Source organism: Nestor notabilis, unplaced genomic scaffold (genome assembly GCF_000696875.1).
Source record: "Nestor notabilis isolate BGI_N333 unplaced genomic scaffold, ASM69687v1 scaffold23641, whole genome shotgun sequence".
NCBI classification, from domain to species: Eukaryota; Metazoa; Chordata; class Aves; order Psittaciformes; family Psittacidae; genus Nestor; species Nestor notabilis.
Window position 1 is genome coordinate 42,715 of NW_009916397.1, and position 23,433 is coordinate 66,147.

Here is a 23,433-nt window from a genome sequence, read left to right on the forward strand (position 1 = left end):
AAACTTTGTAATGGGGACCACTGCATCATACTTACAGCCATGTGATGAGGATGCACAAAATTTTACTACCAAATTAAAATCATCTTCACCTGACAACACTTTGTCAGGTACATGATTCTAATTTTGTAGTATTTTATGTATCTTAGATTTTTTCAGCTAATCACAGACGTACTGTAGCAGTTCTCTTAATAAAGTTACGTCAACAAAAGCTTATCTAAAGAGCATCTCCAGCTCAAGTCAGAAAGTATCAAATGACTGAAAAAATAAACTGATACATGTGATATGTGAGAAAGTATTCATACTTTTAAAGAACTTATCTCTTTAAATATATGAAATTTAATAAATTACATTCAAACTAAAGTTAACGTAAGTTGAATCACTGCACTATGTCCATCAAATGACCAAGTACTTGCTCCCAGGAATACCTTAGTTCACTCAAGAACACACACATGCTTACACTCGCACACGCGCACACTAAATACTTTAGGCTGATCTTCACCATCAATCTCTCTATCTTTTTAAGGCTGGACATGAATTGTGTTTATTCCCAAAAATTATTAATAAAGCAATCCTTATTAAAGAAAATACACTTCCTTCAAAAGGTGTGATAAGAGACGTCTTCTTAAGTCTTGTTCCCAACAGCTCAGTGACTTAACAGCAAGTAAAATGGTATACTAGTTTGTATAAAAAAAAATAATCAAAAAAATCAGACTGGAAGGCACTGAGCACACTGCATCTGTTTACCAAGTATCTGCAAAGTAACTTGGCTCGGGTGTCCAAATCAGAAAGGTATTTTTCCTCTTAAATCTGGCAATCAGATTCTAAAGTAAGTGTCCACAACCCTAGCCATTATAAATAATTTGGTACCGAGAAGCCTACTTTAGGCCACCATTATAGTATTCAGAATCCCAACATACTATTTTAAAACTTGCATGAAATTGTAAGCAAAAATATTGCTCACAGTATGATGAATCACAATTTTATTCCCTCTTTATAGACAGATACATTTTATACAGTTTAAAGCAAATGACCCTACTGCTGTTCTCACGCAGAGCTGTGCTGTATTAAGAGGTAAAAAGGAAGAGAATTAATCTGTTTTCCCTCAGTATATGAATGTTGCCAGCTTCTAAAGGGAGGACGGTGTATGGATTCAACAACAGTTCTCATGGAGAAGCTCTGGTTAGGCCTGGGTACAGCACCACGGCTGTTACAGCAACCAAAGCTGCCATCACAGGCATCCAAGGCCATTGTCTCTGTGTGGAGAGAAAAAAAAAATCAATATCATATTTGTTCTAATTCACACTAATCAGTTTACCCCGTGGTTCCTGAAAGTCCTGAGTTCCTGTTGATAGGCATCGCTAAAATGTTACTCATGAAGCTACTGAAGGCTCATCCTGACTTAGAGCATCACAGTAAACTGTGTTTCTCTAGCAAAGGGAACTCCACAACTCTTCACGACTGAAGATCATCAGGAGAACTTTTGGCAGTTCCGTACTTCCAGCTTCATTACTGTATGCACCTCAAAGAGATCTGCTATTAAACATGTGAGGGCTTAAGATGTTTAAAACGTTGCTTGTGCCAAGTAATCGCTAGATACAGGTTTGTGCAGTACTGACATATTTAACTTAGCTTTTCAGTGTTTAAATCCAGATCTGTAAGTTTGTTTGCAGCAAATCCTAACAACAGCATTTCTAATGGACTGTCACAACATTTCAAGACAAACAGCACTTTAAGGAGGACACACTGAGAGACATTAGAGAGAATGCAAGCTGAGAGGTCAGAATACAAACCAACCACCTATTTATCATCTTGTCTTTTTTCCTCATCTTCTTCATAGCAATAGTGAGAAAAAAATAAAGTGTTTAGAGCCAGAGAGGAATTTCTTAGTCCATAAATAGGATCCAAAGCTGTTCACTTTTATTATTAGAGGCAAACTCTTCATTTTTCATAGTTAATTAAGCAATTAAGTTTTCTTACAGGCCCTAGCATATAGCAGTATTGTGCAAAAGGTAGCCCATTTGCTAAAGACAATCCAAGACCAAGTTAGAAGCAGCACATTCAGAACCAGTTAGAATGAAATTCATTGTTAGAATTAAGGGAATCACACAGATGTTAAATGATAAGTTGATTGCTCCGCTCGTCAGTATCAACAGAATGGCATATTAAATGAAGGGTTTGCTTCAGGTAAAGAAATACCTGTGTATTTCACCATGCACTATTTTATACAGAAATGGCACAAACAGGTGAGAGGGACAAACATACATTGACTGAACAGTAGTGCTTGTACCTTTCGCTACCACAATGGGCCGTAACACCAATACAGGAAAGCCAGGATTAGGCCGATGAATACGGCTGGGACGGGTTGTAATATGGAAGGCTAAAGAAGGGAAGGGATATTAAAAATCACTTTGTGCTATAAATCAATCAGGTAAAGATGATTTAGAGAGGGGAAAATAAGTCAGTGAGTTTTGTTTTAATTGAAATGTATTAAAGACATCTAACACAATACAGCATTACCTAATGTGGTATACAAAGTTAGTACACCATTCTACTCAAATGAACAGGGATGTTTAAAAATAAAGGGAAGTAAGCAGAAAATGTTCTAAGAAACCTCTTGTCACAACTTAAGAATTTAGCACTTAAAACCAACACAAATCTTAAAGCGATTTGCCTGTATCCTATTTCTAGGTGGTTTTAGTTTTTCTAAGTGACAGGAAATCCCATCTGGATTTCTTAAGGTACAAAGACTTACACCAGATATTGAATTTTTCAGCTACTTCTTCATTCCTTGCTACTTAGCCTTTCCCATTTTCTATCACCAGCCTCCAGGAAAAACAATCCTTTTCCTCTAGTAGTGAATCAATCACAACTCTGTCCACAGGCAAACCCAGTAGCTCAGACATTTCTGTGAGATTATAATGTGACTGTATAAACATCACTAAGTTACTATAAAGGAGGGAAGTACATCTTGATTAGAGATACCACCAAGATCAGCATCTCTGGCAGGTCAGCAGCCTTGTGACCAAATGCAATTCTGAAAATTGATCAAATGTTGGAGCTGGGCCAAGCTACCAGCTGGCATGATTGCAGGGCTCACTTAGCTTATGGCCTCATTAGAACCATCTACACATTCTCTCAGCTACATTCAATTAACTGTGAACTACTTCACATTCTGAAGGGACAGCCTCCATCCTCAACATGAGAAAGTAAAAGCAAAATTTGACCTAAATGCTTTTTAAGCTGTCCTTGAAGACATCTGCTTTCTCTGTATCCTAGCCTATGTATTTGTGCACACACAAAGACACACAGAGGTTAAGTTCAAACCATGCCAAATATTAAGAACTTTTTTGTGCTGAAGCCACCTTGATTTTGTTCAAATAACTAAATAATAAATTAACGTTTGAAGAATTTCTAAAAACCTGTGATTCATAAAAAAATTGCATCCTGTCATGAATTTGCGGAAGTCACTTAATCATAGAACCTCTAATATGGTTCAAAACACAGGAATCTTAGAAGGTATTCTAGTCTCTGCCATTCCATTCAGATTTGTTTTAATCAAGGCAAATATTTAATAGCAAAATTATGTGTAACTATCAAAGTAATTTTCATGCAGGATTATTTTTGCGTCATTGGTGCCACAAATCAGAGTGCCACCTTCCCACAGAAAGCATGTTGGTAGAAATAATCACAGCAGTGTTCAGAAAAGTGCCAGAAGTTTAAGTCAACCAGAGCAGCTAATGTTCTCAAACCATTCCCATCAATAAATCTGTCACATAAAGCACAACAGGAAATAATCAGTGACTACAAGCATGCAAGCACAAGTAGTACACCACACTGCTAAGCATTTTAGAACACAACACTGCAACTTATTTTAAAAGTCAAACTTAAATATAAAACCTTAATATTTAAATGATATCCCAAATGGAGCACAGAAGCCTTGTCTTTTCTAACGTTTGTTAGTTCATTGAACAATTCCATGGATTTTTCTATTATTATTGGGGTTTTTTAATTATACACATTCATGGCTGTGGCATCTTGGCAAATGAAGCAGATGATAAACATCCACCACATTCAATGAAATTGCCTCAAAACAACTAAATTTTCCCCCTCATGAACTTAGCAATATTTAAACAACTCTCCTTATTGTTGAGAAGCATTTAACGATGTGCTTCACCAAAAATGTGCATCTTCTATCAGAATATGAAGATACGCAAACTCAGATACAGATGAGCTGGAAAAAGGAACAAATCCCACAGTGGGAAGTCCCTTTGTGAGTCACTGTTCTCAGACACGAAGTAGCAGATAATGATTCCGGGATAAGGGGACAATGGTACTTGAAAAATTTACCTTGGAATGCAGTCAGTACCAGTGATGCTTCAAATAATCCACAAGATAGAGATATGTTTTATATTGCTGATTGTGAGCAATGCTTGCTTGAACAGCAAGTTTGTACTGCAAGTTCTTAAATGGCTGGATGCTCTTCATCATACCCTGACCTCCAGGTTTCAACTGTCATAACTAACTCCTCCTCTGGAAACATAATCGGCAACTGCTGCGGTTCCTGATTTCATCTCAATACTCACCTTAATCTGCTACCAAAATTTCCCTTACTTTCTAAGCTCTTCCACTTTTATCATATGCTCCAATTCCCTTCATAGTATTTCTTTCCCTTTACTATCCACCTGTTTCCACTGACCACTTTAATACTGAGGTTAATGCTTTTAACATAGCAGAAAATCTCACATTCACAATTGTTTATTCAATGTGATCCCTCCTATTAAAATGGGTGGAGTTTTGGTTGGTTGTTTTTGACTTCTGCCTACTTTAGTGACCCAATATTATGTGAGCACTGCAGAAGAATTCTAAGCAGGAAGCAGGTTCCGAGAGAATTCCAACATCGTATTCCTAAAGAGATGGCTTTGCATTCTTTAAATCCTTGACAGCTCTACTATGTTAGAGGTTTACATTTGGTAATTGGCTATGGCAAGAGTATTCATACAAACTCTGGGCATCTAGCAGCTAGCTGATTTTAGAGGAGAGCCCCTGTAAAACTTTCTTTGTAGTCAGAGAAACGTTTTCTAAAAGGCTATTACAGATCATCCGTTATCCTCCTGTTTTGTACTATCCACTGTAGGAGTTGTTCATGCTGCACTGATCATAGATGCCATACAGAGGTAATATAAACCAGCCATCCCATGGTAATAAGGTATCTAAAATAAGGCTATGATCTTATAATGTGTCTGCCACACCCTTAACATTTGGAGGATTGCAGAAGTCTCAGTATAAAAAAAGTAAAAATAAATTGTCCTTAGCTGTAAACTGAATTCTAACGATACAACCTCTCCAATTAATTGCAATAGAAAAGAATATTTTCATTAGTGAATAGAAAGGACAGTTCAACTGCACTGTTCAACGCACGAGCCAGTCAGGGATAACCACTGTTAAGAAGCATGAGCAAGAGTAAGGAGGGAACACCCATTGTAATAAATACTAATAAAAAAAATGTTGAAAACTATTGCTTAATTCATATGGATACAGATTTCTCACCTTTTACTTGTATCATTCTCTGAAATTAACAAGTTTTACTTAGTTCTGGTTCACTAGTATTTAAGCCAGATGTTTTCAAGAGAGCAGATATCTAAGGCCGTATTTAAAACTGTCACACATCTGTAAATTTAACTTGCATATTTAGTTGTAACAGTGTAATGACCTGCAAATTTGCACAGATAGTACCAGAATGGAATTTTGCACATATGGTTCACAGCCTTTTTTTTCCTAGTCCTTTTCTATTTGACACTTGTATATTCCCTCAATCAACAGAAATGCCAGTGTCATAACCCAACTTCCCCACATTATTTTGTACAGACTTACGTTGTTTCCTTTTTCTTGTAGCAGCTTCAAGTTTTCTTTACATTGTCTGAGCTCTTCTGTGAGTGACTGGTTTTCTTGTTCAGCCATCTCATACTTCGCCTTTAGCTCCGAGAGCACGGTCTGTGTTCTTTCATACTAAAGACAAAGAGAAAAGAGTCTGCGGACCCCTGGACACCCAACACATGCTTACATTTGCTTAAAGCACATTTCCTTTCCTGTCATCTGCCTAGAGTAACTTGCCTTGTATCAGCACACTCTCTTTTCATAAAAGCAGGGTAGAAAAATCCTAGTTTAGATTTCCTTTTTTTTCAAATGAAGATTTTTGTTCCTGATACTGAAGGACTAGGATTACTAAGTACAAGCAAATATGAAGTAAATGCGAGTCCTTAATTCATCTCTCGTACCAAACTACTCATTATGATATTGGAAAGAAGTGTAATAACTATGAAGACAAAATAAGAAATAGGGGAACAAGGAGTCCTTTATGTTTAAATAGTGGTTTTAAAATCTAGTCTGTAGCTTAAATATCTATGCCAATCAAACGGGTGCAAAAAACAACATTCTACATGAAGTAAATCAAACCCTCTTCCCACACAGCATAAGAAAGTCATTAAAAAAAAATCATGCCTTATCACTAACATACCATAATCCTTGGTGTGGGTCAAGTACAAACTATACTGGGTGAATGTGTCCCATGTTCCTACCGTATGAGCAGCTTCTCCTTTTTCAAACTCATAACAATTTTTTCTATAGATGGCAAGCTTTCTAATACTCATGATAGGGATTAATAAGGACAGGACCAATGACTTTCAGTAGTGGCATTTACCACAAATTTAAAAGATTAGGCATCTTACAAATACATCTGATTACAGACCCACAGGCTAACAAGACTGGGTTTTTCCAATTCTGAAAATGGTAAGGAATGTGACATGGATGAATTAATGACAAAACAAAGAAAAGGACTGCAAAAGAAATTAAAAGCAGTGACTGGGGAAAACCTCCCTCAAAATGCTCTTAAGAGAAAGCAAGGAACTGCTGGAGACTATGACCTTCCAGACATAATCTTTAGAGTCTGGGCAGATGAAATATATGCTGAAAATGTCAGCTTTTCCTTATGCACTTGCTAATGATCTTCAGCAGCCTAGTGATCCAGTAAGATGAAAGGAGACCTTTGAAAAAATATGTAGTCCTGTTGTCAAATACAAGAGCTTAAACCTAAATAGGAAGAATACACTGACTAAAAAGATTTGATTTTGACTCGTAACAGCTAATGAAACTGTATTCCACAACATTCAGGAAGACTCTGAGTAAGGGTTTACCTATCTGAACAGCTTAAAAATAAATTCACAAAGGTAATGTATGGAAGTAAACTTTAGGAAGTTCCCCAAACACATACAAGTCATTTTATCTGAAAACTTTCTTTTCAGATGTAACCTCCAGTTTATATATTGTTAGCCACCAGAAAAATAAAAGCATGAAAAGATTTAATTACTGGGAATGGTGTTTCTTTCCTTTTCTTTTAGTTTTGAATTCAAAGTCACTGAGCATTATATTCTCTCACAACAGAGATAATGTTCTATGTTACCTCTTTCTGAACATCTTTTGCTTGACTCTCAGCTTCACTGAGTTGGCTTTTTAGACTGGCTGCATCCCGTTGATGCTTTTCTCTCAAAGACCCCATCTGATTTTCAAGTTCCTTTCGAGACATTTCAAGAACACTTATATCGCTGGTTAGCGCTAAACTCTGCTTCTGAGAGCTGAAAAACAAAATTCAGTTGATTCCTCATGTGTTTTAAATGCAAACAAACAAGGTATTTTTAAAGCACTTTTCATCCTCCAAAGCTTCACACATTATTTTTATTTAATATGGAAATAGCTTAGAGCAATCATAGAAGTAGATAATCGTCACTGCCACCCTATACAAAGTACTGACAAAAGGCTGGCCATAGTCTTGCTTTTAAATATATGTGTACATCTTAGTGTCTGTAATTAATCATATAATTTAAATAATTTATTATTCACAATTTTAGCTTCTTACTTTACTTTTTGTTAATCATCACATATTTATGACATACTCAAAAGTATTTTGAAGCAAATTTATAATAAGTCTGCCCTAGGCTGTCAGAGGTAAGTTACTTATTTGCACACACGCTTCTGCTTACTCCAGTTGCATAAGCTAATAGCTAGTATCTTCTTGAAATGTTTAGTACAATTGTGTAATAGTCATGAGCCATTACAAACTTCAGTGTAATAACCGAGTGGTGTTAATTTGTGCCTGTGCAAGACAAAGAAAAGTAAGGGAGACATCTTGCATATCTCCATTATGCAAAGCCTGTATTTGCTCATGCGACCTGCCATATAAAAAACCAGAAAAAAACCAAAGCACAACAAAAACCCCAACAACAACCAAGCAACAAACGAAAAGCAACAAGTGGAAATTGGGGCATGATGGAACAAAAAAAGGTTTGATTCCTCTAAAATAACACACCAATAGAAATGTTCTACTGTGGGAAATTCCCATTTTTCAATGGGATCTTACAACAGTGAGGAAGCCAGAAGGAAAAAATAAACCCCAAATCAAAGAGATATCTAAGCATGATGGTAAAATTCAGATCTACAATAAAAGAAAGTTGCTGTCCCATATTTACTTTGTGAATTGAATTCCAGTATCTGAAACTGAAAAACAATGTAATTATGGCTGATGAAGGGATAAGAGAAGTTACTTTGAGGCAGAAGATTTAGACAGCCTTTAGCAATGTCATGTGCACAAACAGCAAAAGAAATACAGAAAACACGAATACTCCTGCACCTTAAAATCCCTTCTGAAAGATATTACAGTTCTTGTGGTAAAAAGATTTGTATTTCCCTGTTAACTAAAACATGATCCAGAACACTTTCTGCCCGCCATTACTATTTATAATGTGACGGGCTTCCATGAGACACCCTACTATTTGAGAATCATTTTCCAACTGTGAATACTGAGAAAATTTTACATTAGGAAATCTATGTGGCTTGTTATCTTTTAAGTAGAAGCACAGTTGTTAAATCTAAATACTTCCACAACACATGCTTCCAAGTCCTTATTAAAAGCTGCAAAATAAGTCAGGTTACCTTACAACAATATAACATGACAGATAAGTAATACAGAAGCATTTGCAAAACAGCAAAAAATAGCTGGGTATAACAATTCGGCATGAAAGCGTGCTCAGCACAATACTATGATATAAATAAAATTTCAGTGCATTTATTGAAATACCATCAGAAATTTAGAATCACTTTTGGGAAGAACAACAAAAAACCCCTCTTCAGCTATTATGAATCCCTCCTACACAAATCCTTTGTGCCCTTACCTAGAAAGCTCTTTCTCTTGTCGCTGAAGTTCAGATGAAAGCAAAGTATTTTCCTTCCTTAGTGTAACACATTCAGCTTCCAGAGCACTCCACTGTGCCTTCAACTTTTCAAGTTCACCTGTAATGAATAAAATTTAATTGCATTGAGTAAAATTATTTTGTGACTGCTTCAAATATCACCAACTAATAAATGGAGGAAAAGCTGGTATCAGTCATCCATCTCAAATATACTTGATTATAGTCACGCCACATGAATTCTCTCACAAGCACCTATAAAACACTACAATATCTTCTACTGTTATGAGGTTTGTGAGCCATTAAGCAAGGTAGTGCTGCTTTTTTTTTAATACAAACTTTTTCTAAAGCACAAGGAATAAAAAAATAGTCTATTTAGGGGTCTACTCTAGCAGAAACAGTTGTTATATGTTTAGAAACAGTGACAGAAAAGTGTATTTGAAGGAAATAATTTACCAGTCTTGAAAATAGCAAGCAACTAGAATCACTTGGTACCATGCCTGCTACAAAGAACAGAATGTTTAAAGCAGTAACTAAAGCGTCAAAATGAGACCTTTTTGAAATAGATCAGTCCCTGGCAAAATAGATAAAAATCAATGTTATGTATGTCTTAGTAATACAATGACAGGGGCTGCAGTCTGAACCGGAAAAAGGCTTCTCTGACATCTTCACAAAGATTGACCAATTCAGAATTTAAAGCATATTTTACAGATGTCAGTTTCTACGTAGCACATACGAAGTTTCAGCATAAGCTTTTGATCTCTGTTAGAAAGTTCTCCAAGACCCAAAGCTGTAGGCTTGGAGGAGCGGCTCACAACCAGTCCTCATGAGATGTAGGTGCATTACATGCCAAGTGAAACACAAATGAATGAGCCTCAAGGAAGCCCTATGCTGGCTCAACACAACATATTTGTGTATCTCCACATCAAGCATCCAGAATAAAGCTTTAAATTTAACATTTTTATGTTAAAAATGAGATGGTATCAACCGTTTTATCAAGCCATAAAATACAGTTATTTTTCTTGAGTGAAGCTTCGCTAGGAAAATCAGAAGGTGAGAAGCTACCCATTTACAGGCTTAAACTATACACAAGTTACACAAGCCCTTTTGGAAACCCGTGGCAGCATCAGTGGCAGCCTCAAACAGTACAAGTTTTCCATGTTTCAGAGTGATCTACTCTTTATATTGAAGGGTACCTAAGCTAATTTAGGCATAATTGACAATTACTATCTAATGAAGTACACAAAACACCTTTTGTTACACTACAAGCCTTGACAATAAAAGCACATGTACCTGTATAGAGACACAGGAAATGACTATAGAGAGACAAAGTGATTTGAATAACTGACATCAGATTGAGAAGGATGCTACTGTTAGGACTGGCCTGTGATACCCTTTTAAACAAGTACCTTTTAAGCGCGTAGCCTCTTCCTTCTGCTGATCCTCGCACTGCTGGCATCTGAGCTGAAAACTGGCTTGCAGACTGACAATTTCTTTTTCATAATCTGAGGCATCTTTCCGCCACCGTTCAAGCTCCGCTCGCACTGTTTGCAGCTCATCTTGCAATGCAGAAATATCTGTATCTCTTTCTGATGCTGTCTTTTTTGCTACTTGTTGAAGTGACAGAATCTCATTTTGGGCACTGACTAGTTCATTTCGAGTGCTTGAAATTTCAGTCTCCTTTTCCTCACGAAGATTCTCAATTTCTTCTTGTAACCTTCGCAACTGAGCTGGAAAACATACATTCATGTTAATATTTTTAGAAACTGTATTTACATAAAATCTGAAACACATTACTCCCTTTCTCAACTTGCTGATGTTTAATAGGATAAAGAATCTGAAAGCAATTGAAAAGTATATTAATCTTGACAAAAGCTATACCCTTAAAGAGACACGTATGTGGAGTCATGCATTACAGAGAGTCAAAAGAAACAAGAATTATGGTTGGACAAAGCTTTCTTAGACAGGGTTGTGCTATGTGTGTGATACTGTAGCAACTCTCCAAAATCTGAAACCAAGATTTAGATCCAACTTCACTGTAAGCAAAACAAGTATTATAGAACACAGGACGCTGCACGGTTCAGGGACAAGAAGAAAAGCAAGGCAGCTCCTGTGTCAAGCCAAACGCCTGCAAAGCTACATTGGAAATGTTTGCCTGTTCAGCAGTCAGCCTGTGATGTCTATAAATATTTGAGGCTCAGAGTCTAATTTCTACTCGTCTCAACATGCAGTGAAGGAAATAAAAATAATTCCTTGAAAAAAGCATTTTTCCAAGGATGAGAGGAATTTTTAATTGAAAGGGACAGATGGGAGAGATGCACTGAAAATACTGAACAAAGTCCTTCAGCGTTTACAGCTTACAGTAAATATGCAGCAGTCATGTACACGCTAGGCTGCTTTAAATTTCTGCACGAAGCAAACCTTATGACTCCCATTCAAACCTGTTTCATTACTAAACACATCTCTGAGCACAACTATTTTTCATAAACATGCATGCAAACAGTTGGGAAAAAGAAAGAGTACAATGCAGAAGAAGGGAGGATGAAAGAAAGAACATTACAGTTAAAACCCTGCCTGATGGAAGCAAAGTGTTTAACTTGCTCAGTGGTTTTGTTTTGCTTTTTAAAGAACACGTATCAGAGTTCACATGTATTTAATTGATTTTTAACATGGGAAAAAGCAATTACTAAATTAACAAAGAACTGCTCTGAGAAGAAAAGTGCGAAGTTCTTAACATCACTTGAAAACCTAATTTAAGATACTGCAGAGGGTCAGAATTCCACATTTAAAGTTCAGTGTTTCAGAAGCAAAGGGCAAAATAAGGACAGTGGAAAGTGTGGGGAAGATAACCACTTCTGAGTAACCTTCACGGATTACTTGTATTTATTTTTGTTCTCTCCATCCATTACAGAAAATGACATGGAGAATGTCAGCGACTCTTGTTGTAAACTGATATAGCATAAAAGCTGCTCAAGAGAGACTTGCACTTTCATCACGATTACAGCTCAGTAGCTACATATACAGTACTGTAGGCAGAATTCATATACGAATACAGTTTAGAAATTCTGCTGTTAACTGACGTACAGTGAAGAAGAAAAATGCAACTAAACAAGCTTCAGCAAGACATTTAGCTCACTAGATAAAAAGCTTATAAATTACCCGGTTCCACATTCTTGAGGAAAAAGACAGTATGGGAAAATATTATAGTTATCATATATTGTAATACTTAAGAGCTATTATAGACAACAGTTAAGTTAGATTTCACAGCAATTCTGTTTAAGATGAAACAGTCTGTTCTGTGACAAAGACATCTGCAGCATGACTGATTTCTAAATACAGCATCACAGAATGGTTTGGGTTGGAAGGAACCTGAAAGATCTTCTCATGATGCTTACTACCACTTTGTTTGTTTGCAGATAGTTTCTACAGGCTTACACTAACAGAATGACAGTGATACAACATAGTACATATGAAGAACTGCCTTTCCATGTGTCCTTACATTAGAAGGCTTGAACCTACCAAATCAATATGCTAGGAAACCACACGTTTCTAAAGCACCAAGAATTATGACTTGCTAACACAGCAGGTGCTCATTAATAAGCAAAGGATTTTTTTAAACCATATCTTCCTGATATTATTTTCTGTATCAAGACAAGCTAAATTTCTCCTTCTCAGCAATGGCAGTATTTCAAATAACATTTCCTCCCCACTCCCTTCTTCTGTCTGCATTGTTGATGGACAACTCTCCCTTTAAACGTTCAGGCATTAAAACAAGCATGGTATGACTGAAAAGCCAGACAAATACAAGCAATTCTAAAGTTTGGTGGAGTTGTAGAAAAAACTTACACAGGAAAATTACTACCAAGAATATTGGAATGGTTTCTGAAGCACTAGATGTAATTTGAAAGAAAACTTCCATTACATCTCTTATTTATGTAAGCCATTACCTCAGCTAAACTGAATGCTTCACTGCCTTTTTCTTGTAAGAAGTAATGACAAGTTACTTGAACTTCCATCCTTTACCTATCTGCTCATCTAAAGAACTTCACACGTAGAGACACGATCTCAGTTGTTTCTGTGGCACCTTCTCTTCTCTATGACAAAGCCATGTAGCTCTGGCTTTACTGATTCCATGAAAAGACTTTAAGAAACGTTACTGGAAGAAGCTGCCAGGGTTTTTTTCTCGCTGCCAAGTGAGAATCCTGACATCCTGACAACTTGGGAAAAAGTTGTGAAATGTGTCACACCCTGAGAATCTGGGAAGCAGCAAGCTTCCCAAAACAACATCAGAACACTGAGCCACAATGGAGAGAAGCGGAAGAAACATTAGCAAGACCTCACTTGAGAAGAGTTCAGGAAACAGAACAGTACTGAACTGACAAGAGGCAATATTCTACTCTGATTCTTTTTTTTTTTTTTCCTTGAGTGAGATAAAAAGATTTCTTTTCTTGAAATATTTTTTTAAAAATATTTCTTCTTTTCTGTATAGAAATAGGAAATTCTGATTTCTAAGTTTTGCTACAGCATTTTTTACTTGTCGAGGTTTCAGTATTAGCAGGATAAGATTCAAATTTATATTGCCTCTCTTGTTTTGAAGATTAGTATCATGCAAGCTTCTCTTTCTTACAGGAGCAATGGCAGGAAATGTAAATACTGTTCACTGACATTCATCTAAAATGCTGCTATTATATAAGCTTACAAGTGTAACCAGTGTATGACAAGTATCACATTCCACAACAAACTACTGCCCACACCATAATTTGCTAAAGTTATTTTGATTCCAACCATTTTTGGGTCCAAACCAAATGATATGCTGACAAAGATCTCGAGGTATGAAACTCCAAGTCTCATATCAATGACTGAGTAGATGTGCAAAGGAGCGCTTACTCTAAGGAAGTCATAATAACACCCTTACTCATTTTAAGGCAAGACATCATCTTGACAAATATGCTCAATCATATGCACAGGTTGACCAGTTAAGGTGATACAGAATGTATGTTACATAAGTTCTGTAAATCACTGGATTTCATTTCTGCTGCAGTTATTTTGGGCTGAAAGCAGCATGACTGGTCACACTGTTTTTTCAAAAAGCACTGACAGTGTCTCACAGAAATATTACTGCATACTCTGAGGTTGGACTGATCTGGATTAAAAAGGTATTTAAGAGGATCCTACCAGTGAAGTGAAGCACAAAAAAGGCTAAACCTTCTGAGTGCTCTGAAGATAAAACAGTCACAGTAAGAAACCCTGGACCACTCAAAGCTGAGAAAGACTGAAGAGAGAGGAAGGAGAAGAATTATCTGTTACTGATCACATTTTGCATTTTCTAAGTTATTATTAGAACTATAGGAACTGACAGGAAATGCTGCACAATAAAATTCAAAGATATGGTGAAAGAAATGAGACATAAAACATGCACTCAACCAACATTTTCCTTTATTAGTGCTTATGATACCATGGAAACAGCCAAAGTTATACATTTTCCCTAAGAAGCGAGGTGAAAAAAATACACTCCTACCTTGCAGAACATTTATTTGCTTGTTAGATTCTTCAACTTGCACTCGATAGGCTTTTCTCTCTTCTTCCAATAGTGCTATAAATGAAAGTGAAAAATGTGTCCAAAAGTTTTTTAGTAAGAAGTATTTCAGCTGTGTAATTAATTTTAGTCACAAGTTCCCCTTAACTGAAAAGATTAAAACAATCATATTATTTCAGTAAGTTATCAAAGCTAGTAACTGTGGTAAGTAGTTTAATAAAAAGTTAATATTAAGACATCATTCCATTATTGTGGTAGTATTACAATTAATTTTAAATTAATATAAACTGTTGCCTGATCCAAAAGCTCCATGTGTGCTAAACGCAAACTGGTGTGGGAGGAGGAAAAAAAAGCTGTAAATATACCTCATCGGGAACACTGATCAATATGCAATTAAACTGGACTGTATTTCCTGTCAAAAACAACCCACAGATTTGCTGAAGATAAGGATACAGCCACATATCTGACAGGATGAGCTAAACGCAGAACTACCGCTGAATACATTATGTGCATTATCTGAATGAAAAACAGATGAGTATCTGCAGAAGAATATATAATAAGGATAAAATATATGGAGCTCAAGTATGTATTTAATACTGTGAAAAGATGCTGGTTTATCTTGAAACACAAAGTCAGAGCTCAGACTGTATACAAAGTTTAGGGAAAAAAGCTAAAGTTTCTGACATTCTGTGCAGGAGATGTGAATGCTATTAAAATTTTTTTAATTAGCAAAACTGGACCCCTTGTAAGACTACCTGATAAATACAATTTCAACAGATGCCCTACACAACCAAGTTGATCTGGGTCTCACCTTGAAGTTCAAAGCATTTTTGTTTACTTGTCCTAGCTAGCTCTTGGGCTTCAATCAGCTCCTTGTGCAGTTGCTGAATTTCTTGCTTAGCCTCAGTCTCTGATTGTGCACCCTGCAATTCATCTGATAAAAGAACATTTTCTTTAAAGCATAAATTTGTACAACAGTTTAATTTGCATGGTCATGTGGTGACTGCTGACTTTTTACTCAAATCATCCAAAGTTAGTTAAAGTAAACTCAAAATTGGATTAGGTAAATATTAGCAAAATATTAATATACTTTTACAAGGAGGAAAACATATGCAAACTTTAAAACATTTATCATATATAACATGCAGTATAAAACAAAAAAACCCAAACAAACAAGCATTAGAGCATTTTTAAAAACACTGTATGGATTGACAAGGATTCCTGCATTGACAAAAATAAAGGAACATCAAGCATAAGACAAGCCTTGACTGTGTTTTACATACAAAAGGAAGCTACTCTAACCTCTCCCAGCACACACTCACCAGCAATGGCCCTGCCTCCCCAGCCCACCCTCCATCCTCCTGCTTCTAGCAGCATGTACCAGTCCCGGCAGGCAGTGTACCAGAACATGCAGACCCAGCCTTGTGCTAAGGCTGGTTAATGCCAGCCAGCTGCAGGAGATTATGAGAAGAGTTGCTGCCAAGTGGTTTGCTTGTGCCCATCTCTTTCAACCCTGCTCACCTTCCCCCTCTCCCTCTGTGGACCATAACTACAAGGAAAGGAAAAATTTAGGGAAATTTTCTAAAACAAAATTAAGTAAATGAAGAAAAGCCCACCCTCCCTATTTCATTCAGTGGCCTAATGAATACTAAGCTAAATTTTGCCCTTAAAATTGTTTTTTTCACTACCTCTTAAAATATTATCTTTTAAACATGATCAGATATCTGTGCTTGTTATTTAAACTCTAAACAGAAGCATTCGTTCTTCCCAACTAGTTCTGTATTACCTAAAATGTGTATAATACCTCTTGGGCTTTTAAGAGATGACTTGCAGTTGCAGACAAATTAAATACTTCTAAGGCTGAAGTCTTGTGGGTGTTCAAAAGAGGAAAATTGAGTATTTGTAACTATATAGCAGTGTCCTCTAAGGGGCACACACTAGAAAATAGATGCAATAACAAAGAGGAAGACAGTGCTCTACCCTGCAGGCATCTGCAATGCCAGGAACCGGATCCAGGAAATTCTCATTCACTAAATTTTCCTTAAGAAGTGCCTGTGCGGAAACAGATCTTCCAATAGGCACAAACAGCACTAAGAAACTACAGAGGTAGAGGGCTAAAACTTTATAAAGCCTGTTAGGTGGGAAAGGTAAAGAACAAAAGTCCAGCTGTGCATCACAGCAGAACAAAAATGTACATGTGTCACCCAGCTACTGGTTAATAAACATCTACTGCTACAGACCTCACGGACTGAGGATAAAGGCACATTGCTCAGAATACCAACCCCCCCCCCAAAAAAGATAAACTACTTTGATTGTCTGGACCTTTCACTAATAAGAAAAAAATAATTAAATACAAGCTATAGTTTGGTGTGTCATCATGTTTTTGACATTCATATTGACTACATACGCCACCATTAAAGTAACTATAATTTTTCTTTTTGCTGTTTTATTCATTAAGATGCTTATCCAATCATGCTACATTATTCGTCCTGTACCCTGCTAAGAAAAGAGGTTTTCTTTTTCCTGTTCTCACACTAATGAATTGGTAGGCTCGAGTAGGGGTGAGAACAGACATGCACTTTTAGGCGTTTTCAGAACAAAATTATGGGAGCAGAAAGAACAAAGAGAACTACATATTTCATCCATGTACTTTCTTTTACAGTTTATTAGAGTTCCAAATCCAAAGTTCTCTTTTCTGAATGTGTTTTGTTCTTAGTTTCTCATGGATAAAGACTTGGGGCAATTAGACTTTCAACCCTCTTTAATGAGACTGTTAGAAGAAATGGATGAGGAAGTTGACAAATTATGCTCAAATCACGCCTGATAAAGAAGCAGTGTCCCAAATCCAACAATAGACACCCTAAATGAACTTTCTGGTAGACAGTATTTTCCAATCAGTGAAAACTAACATCATAAAAGCTAATACTCCTTCAAAGGTGATAAGGAATTCAACTTATGGAACAAAATCATCAGTTTAGCAAAGGCATAATCAAGGTAAAAACTCTTTCCTACTCAAATGCAATAAGGGAATTTTCATATGCCTCACATGATTATAAATCAAAAGCCAAGTATGAGCATGAGAAAATAGCAGCTTTTCAGTCTTATCCAAACTGAAAACTTCTTTAACGTTTTTTAAGCAAAGCAAGCATCATTTTTATGCTAAGCCTAGTTTCGAAAAAAATTCATTAATGAGTAGGATTGCTCTATTAATAAATAATAAACCTACTAAATATCATCAGGTTTAGAATTAGCTACATCTAGAAGCAAATTCACATCACAGAATCCTAGTCTGAGAACCAATGTAAAAGCTGCAATTAAAAAAAAAAAAAGTACTTGAGTGATTTCCAGAAGTACTGGCACTGGACTAACTGTTCTCAGAGAAGTCTAAGGAATTCTACCATTAATTACAACAAGGTGCAAAGAAAAGAAGTCAATAACAGTTTGAAAACTCTCATTTATTCTACCTCATAAAAATTTTAATCTGTGATCAGATTGTTTGCCACGTTACAAGAAATACACAATCAGGTTTCCCTTAACATCAACTCTAGTGGTAGACTTAAAATTGTTTAAAAAAATAGTGTGATCTGTATAAACCATTCCCAATGCACACAAAAATTTCTTCTCCTTCAATCTGGGTCAAGTAAAGGAGTCTAATCCATAGCTCAGTTTGGGGCAAAACTGACTACTTTTAATCATTAAAGAATATGAAGGCATGTGAAGGAGTATTTTGCTATTTTAGGAGCTATAAAATAGAATTTCAATAAAACCAAAAGAAAAACAAATCTCAGATTAAACTAGTATGCACAGACATGAAGATATTAACAGAGTTCTGCTTACATGTTTGCCTTTACACTTTTGTTTTGATAACAGATGATACAGAACCATACATAGGCTATGGTCTTAATGGAGCCCTTATTTGTATGTGCCTGGCCTGTGGAAGCAACTTCATGAGCAGGCTGGTATTTCTCCAAGTCTCACAGTAGCTCACTTTGAGAATTTTGCAGGATTTCTCAAGTTATTCCAATGACTAATTTCAGAGTACTCAGATGAAGTCAGATAAACAATTAAACCCCTGAGTTTTTTTTCAGCTTTGTAAGATCCACATAAAGTAAACCACATCATATATTTCAAATAAAGTATCTGGCTATTGCAACATAAAACAATGGTTCCCAAACTTTCTGAATCAAAAGAAATTTGATTTCTTTTGAAATCAATAGCTGATTTCCAAAATTTCTCATGCAAACTACCACTATTCAGCAAACCCTCAACTGAAAATACTTTTTATTACATTCTATGGATAAGACTTGTAGTTACTACAAAAATATAAGGAAGTTGATAAGAACACAATGACTAACCAGCCAGTGACATTTACTGCCTTCCATCTGTTTAACATTTACCTGTTTGTAACTTTGCAGTAAGTAGTCACAAACAGCCTGTCTAAATAGAACTATCCAGGGAACTGTTATTAATGGCTAGTAAAGTCATTTACCTCGTAGGAAGATAAAAAAAAAGAAAAGGCAGTTCTACTAATCTGTGACAGCTTTTTCCCTTCCCCTCTTTGCCAGATTCCAACTTGTAGAAAGTTGAAACAAATTCTGAACGCACCCAACTTATTGATGAGAAATACACTTGGAGGAAACTACAGCAATGAAAAGTCGCATCATTTTCTTGTTCCATTAATTTAACTGTTGGAATTTGCAAAACAAAAAGGAATGTTGCCTTTTACTGCAGCCATTTCCGCATTCCAAGTGGCTGCCAGATGAGAAATGTTCTCACTCTTCCTTAATTATTAGACTGCAGTGGATTTGTTATCCACTTGGAGGTCTTTCTGTGGCAAATAATCGCCTTTTTAGGGCAAAGACAAGCATGTGAAGTAGCCCTCTGACAAAACCTCAAACAGAACTACAGGTTTATAGGCCCCTTCATAAAAATTATGAGGGCAAATGATTCATTATACAGATTTTTTTTCATGGTTTCATGACGGCAAAATAGGGATGCCCATAAATAGCCTCAAGAGAAAAAGTTATTTCAATTATTTTAGTTACTTGCAATATGCAATTCAATAGCAGAGTGGTCTATGTAAATACATATTTTTCTACTAATTTGCTCAAAAGTTCAGTGATGGTTATTGTTTAAGTCTTAAACTGAGTTAAGACAGATGAAGCAATGAAAATACCCACATTACCAAAAGACTGCTTCTGTGTTACTACAGAAAACTTGATTATAGTCCTTTGAAGTTCAATTAACCCTTTCTACCATTCTAATATACCCTGGACAGAGAAAGTATAACTATGCCTGCCCCTTGCTGTGACATGAGACTGCTCTAACCCAGGAAGCAGCATGCTCGCAGCAGCCTTATCTTGGTCTTGGGCTGTTAAACAAACCTTTCTGACAGAAGTTAGGAAGGGTCCACTTGCATATGAGAAGAATTCAGGAATTAGTGGGTTTCAGCCTGAGAGGTCCACGGACTACTTTTAATGTGTCTGCAGAAGGTAACTGAGAAATCCAGCCAATTAAGAGTCTGTACTGAAACTATAAAAATCAGAATTGAATTTTCATGTGAGCTGAATTCAGTTTCTCTATGGTACTGTTTATGTACAAAGGGTTGTTCTGGCTGTGAATTCTGTGTATGTAACAATGCTCACAGGAAACAAACTCCTTAATGTATTCCGATACTTACATGCTTTTCAACTGAAATTTTCCATAATCACTACAAACAACATTAGCAGATTCTACCTTCTAACATCAGAAGTCACTGAATATACTTTCTATTAATTGCAGACATGAGAGCAAAACCCAAATGGAACACACTGAGTATCTCAAACACTCCTTTTTTAACCTGCTTTACTGAACTACTGAATTGATATCCACTGGAAAATATCAAACTCATTTTTAGTTTTGCTGTTTGGAAACATATGTAATGGAAACATATGTTTAGAAACATATGTAATAGATGCAATTTTCTGAAGTCCTTCTGTCATAAAATTAGACAAAATGAAAACAATGACAGAAAAAAAAGCTCTTTTACAGGTCTCCCAAGTTTCATTGTGGTTTACTGTCTTTCTGAACCATGAAAAACTGTGGAATTCTTTTTACTTGTGATGCAAATGTAAGAATCATTTTACAGATCTTATCAAATGTCTAGCTGTACAAAAAGCAGAAGATTTTCAGTATGCTAAATGTAACAACTAATTAATATCCCACAAATTTTTTCAGCTAATCAATACGTAAATATTAGCTCGCTCATCAGGTTTTCAGTACATGCACTCAGTACAAAGAGCAGTAAAAGATTTAATTTTATAGCTATGAAGCTCAAAGATAATGTTCAACAATCATTCTAAATACAGTTACAACAGGAAATTCAAATCTTGATTGTGTTAACCATAAAAAGATTTTATTTTTTAACCCATCAGGTGCAAAGCAACAGAAGCATTTCTGACAGTGGTGGAAGCAAAAGTAAATTTAGTGAAATTTGGTAATGCTTAAACCATGTCAGTGATGGGAGAATCACTCCTCCGCACAGCTATGCGCGTTAACTTAAGCGTATGCTGAAACTACCTCTCAACTCTACTTTGAATTGTAACACATGTATTCCTAAAACACTGTTGGTGAGCACAGAAACTACCTTTATGGGTAAACTATTTCCATACTAACATTCAGAAGTATGCTTGTTTATCACATCACCCAAAGGAATCATTCTTGATATTTAAATGCAACTCTTCCATACTGCCATGATTAAAACATTTGAATCTCAGCACCCTACTTCAATAAACAATTGATTAAAAACAGGCAGACAAATATATATATGTACATGCATAGATTCTGCAACTGGAGTTACAAAAATAGATTTGTTTACCTTTCAGAAGAGCTACTTTAGCAATAGGTTCATTTAGATCTTGGTCATCCATTTGGGCATCTAAAAATAAACCAAACCCCACACCTTTCAGAGAGCAGGTAGACTGCAGATGGTTTTCATACACACATTCTTCAAGCAAAGAGAAGCTTCTACATTCTTCTCACTTTACAATAGTTGACTATGAAGTTGCAAATAGACAGTACTGCTCTAAGCTTGTATCTGGCTCTGCATAATACACACCTTCTCTGCTCTTTAGAAAATGCTTGTGAATAAGTCATTTCATTAAAACTAGTTAGTTGCTACAGGAACCTCAGTTAAACACTCACCTGTAGTGTCGTCACTGCTTTTTTCCTTGCTTGGACTAAGAGTGTCTGACAAATCAGATTCTTTGACTCTTGCTTGATTCTCTGTAAGAAACAAGAAAAATCAACTGCAATCAGTAAAACCTTTGTTCAGTCTCAGTTGTAATTTCTTCTGTACCTATATTTAAGCACTGCTAAATGCCTAGAGAAAACAACTTTGTTGAAGAAACACTTAAAAACCCAGTGGTTGCTTATTTCTCTGTAAGTCTGGGCTAAAATGGATTCAGCATCACTAAAGACATTAATCTAGCATGGAATCTAATAGGGGATGCAACTGTCTCATGCACAGCTTGAACTTTTTGTCAAGGCTGTATTCTTGCCAGCTGGAACTCTGTGCAAAAGCTGATTCATTCAGGGAACAAATAAGAAAAAAAAACACCCTAGAACAATGCAGATACTGTAACAGGTCAGAAAGAAACTGCTGTTAAGAACAAAACTGGGCTTCAGTATTTTTGATAAATAAAATAATAGCAAAAACTCTTGTATATACTGTATTGTTAAAAGAAAACGTGGCATGAACCAGTAGAGAATCACAGAAGTCTAAATACACTTATTTCTAGAAAGAATTTTCAGTTGAAACTTCATTAAGAGGTGTTCTTTGTCCTTTCCACCAAAAAATACCATCATGAAATATCTGTTAATACACAATTCACCACATTATTACACGCAGCTTAGTGAAGCCACACAGTTGGTTTTGTTTTGGGTTTATTTAACCAGTTCTAGATTTTTAATGGAGACCAGACATTTTCAAAAGGAGAGGGGATTTAATTATACTACTGCATCCTTTTCCCACACAGAATTATCTCTGACTCAGAGGAGGCACACCACCTCTGGTGTGGGCAAACCCAGTAAGTCTGCCAGCAAGGAACCATGTCACCAACATGCAGCTGAGGTTACACAGAATGAAGTCTTTCTTCACTGATTTCACAGAGCCTTAGTTTGACAGCATTGCTGCCCATCCAAGGATTAAGAGAGTCTCAAGTCCCAGGTAGAGATAGATATAGATATCAAAAGGCATCATTACAACGTTACCAGTACACAGACTTCTACCATACATGCAGAAAAGCACAGTGAACACAAATAATTTCTTCACATGCAGATAAATACTGTAGACGCAGCAAAAAAGTATTAGGACATGGGAAGAAAGATGCACAGCAATAAATAAATCAAGTGTGTTATACCAGCAGAATTAGCATATGGAAATATGTAAAAAACAAAGGAGTAATGAGAAAGCTTGTGTGAATTATTTTTTCAAGTAACAAGAGAACAAACAGAACACCCCAAAAATGAAAGAAGTGGAAACTGAAGATGACCTGTGCACCTACACAGGGAAATTAGCAAGATGGCAAAACACGGACAGGTTAGTAGGAAAAAAAAATCCTTCATCTAACATAAAAAGTTTTCTATTTCCCTGTGCCAAAGTAACATCCACTTGTACATGAA

The 23,433-nt window shown here is 36.1% G+C and overlaps 1 protein-coding gene across 2 annotated transcripts in view; it reads right to left on the bottom strand.

Moving 5' to 3' along the window:
- Positions 1–962: 962 nt before the first annotated feature.
- SLMAP (sarcolemma associated protein) overlaps positions 963–23,433 on the bottom strand; it is a 43,751-nt gene continuing 21,280 nt past the window's right edge. The window contains exons 9-18 of one of the 2 annotated variants that reach the window (XM_010024561.1): positions 21,955–22,035; positions 21,629–21,688; positions 15,584–15,706; positions 14,755–14,829; positions 10,646–10,966; positions 9,222–9,339; positions 7,457–7,628; positions 5,872–6,006; positions 2,288–2,377; positions 978–1,253 (exon numbers count right to left, since the gene is read on the bottom strand). In XM_010024561.1, the coding sequence (XP_010022863.1) occupies positions 2,294–2,377; positions 5,872–6,006; positions 7,457–7,628; positions 9,222–9,339; positions 10,646–10,966; positions 14,755–14,829; positions 15,584–15,706; positions 21,629–21,688; positions 21,955–22,035 (1,169 nt within the window). In that variant the 3' untranslated portion in view covers positions 978–1,253; positions 2,288–2,293. Of the gene's footprint in view, positions 1,254–2,287; positions 2,378–5,871; positions 6,007–7,456; positions 7,629–9,221; positions 9,340–10,645; positions 10,967–14,754; positions 14,830–15,583; positions 15,707–21,628; positions 21,689–21,954; positions 22,036–23,433 lie in introns of both variants that reach the window. The other variant, XM_010024560.1, reaches the window with a different exon arrangement.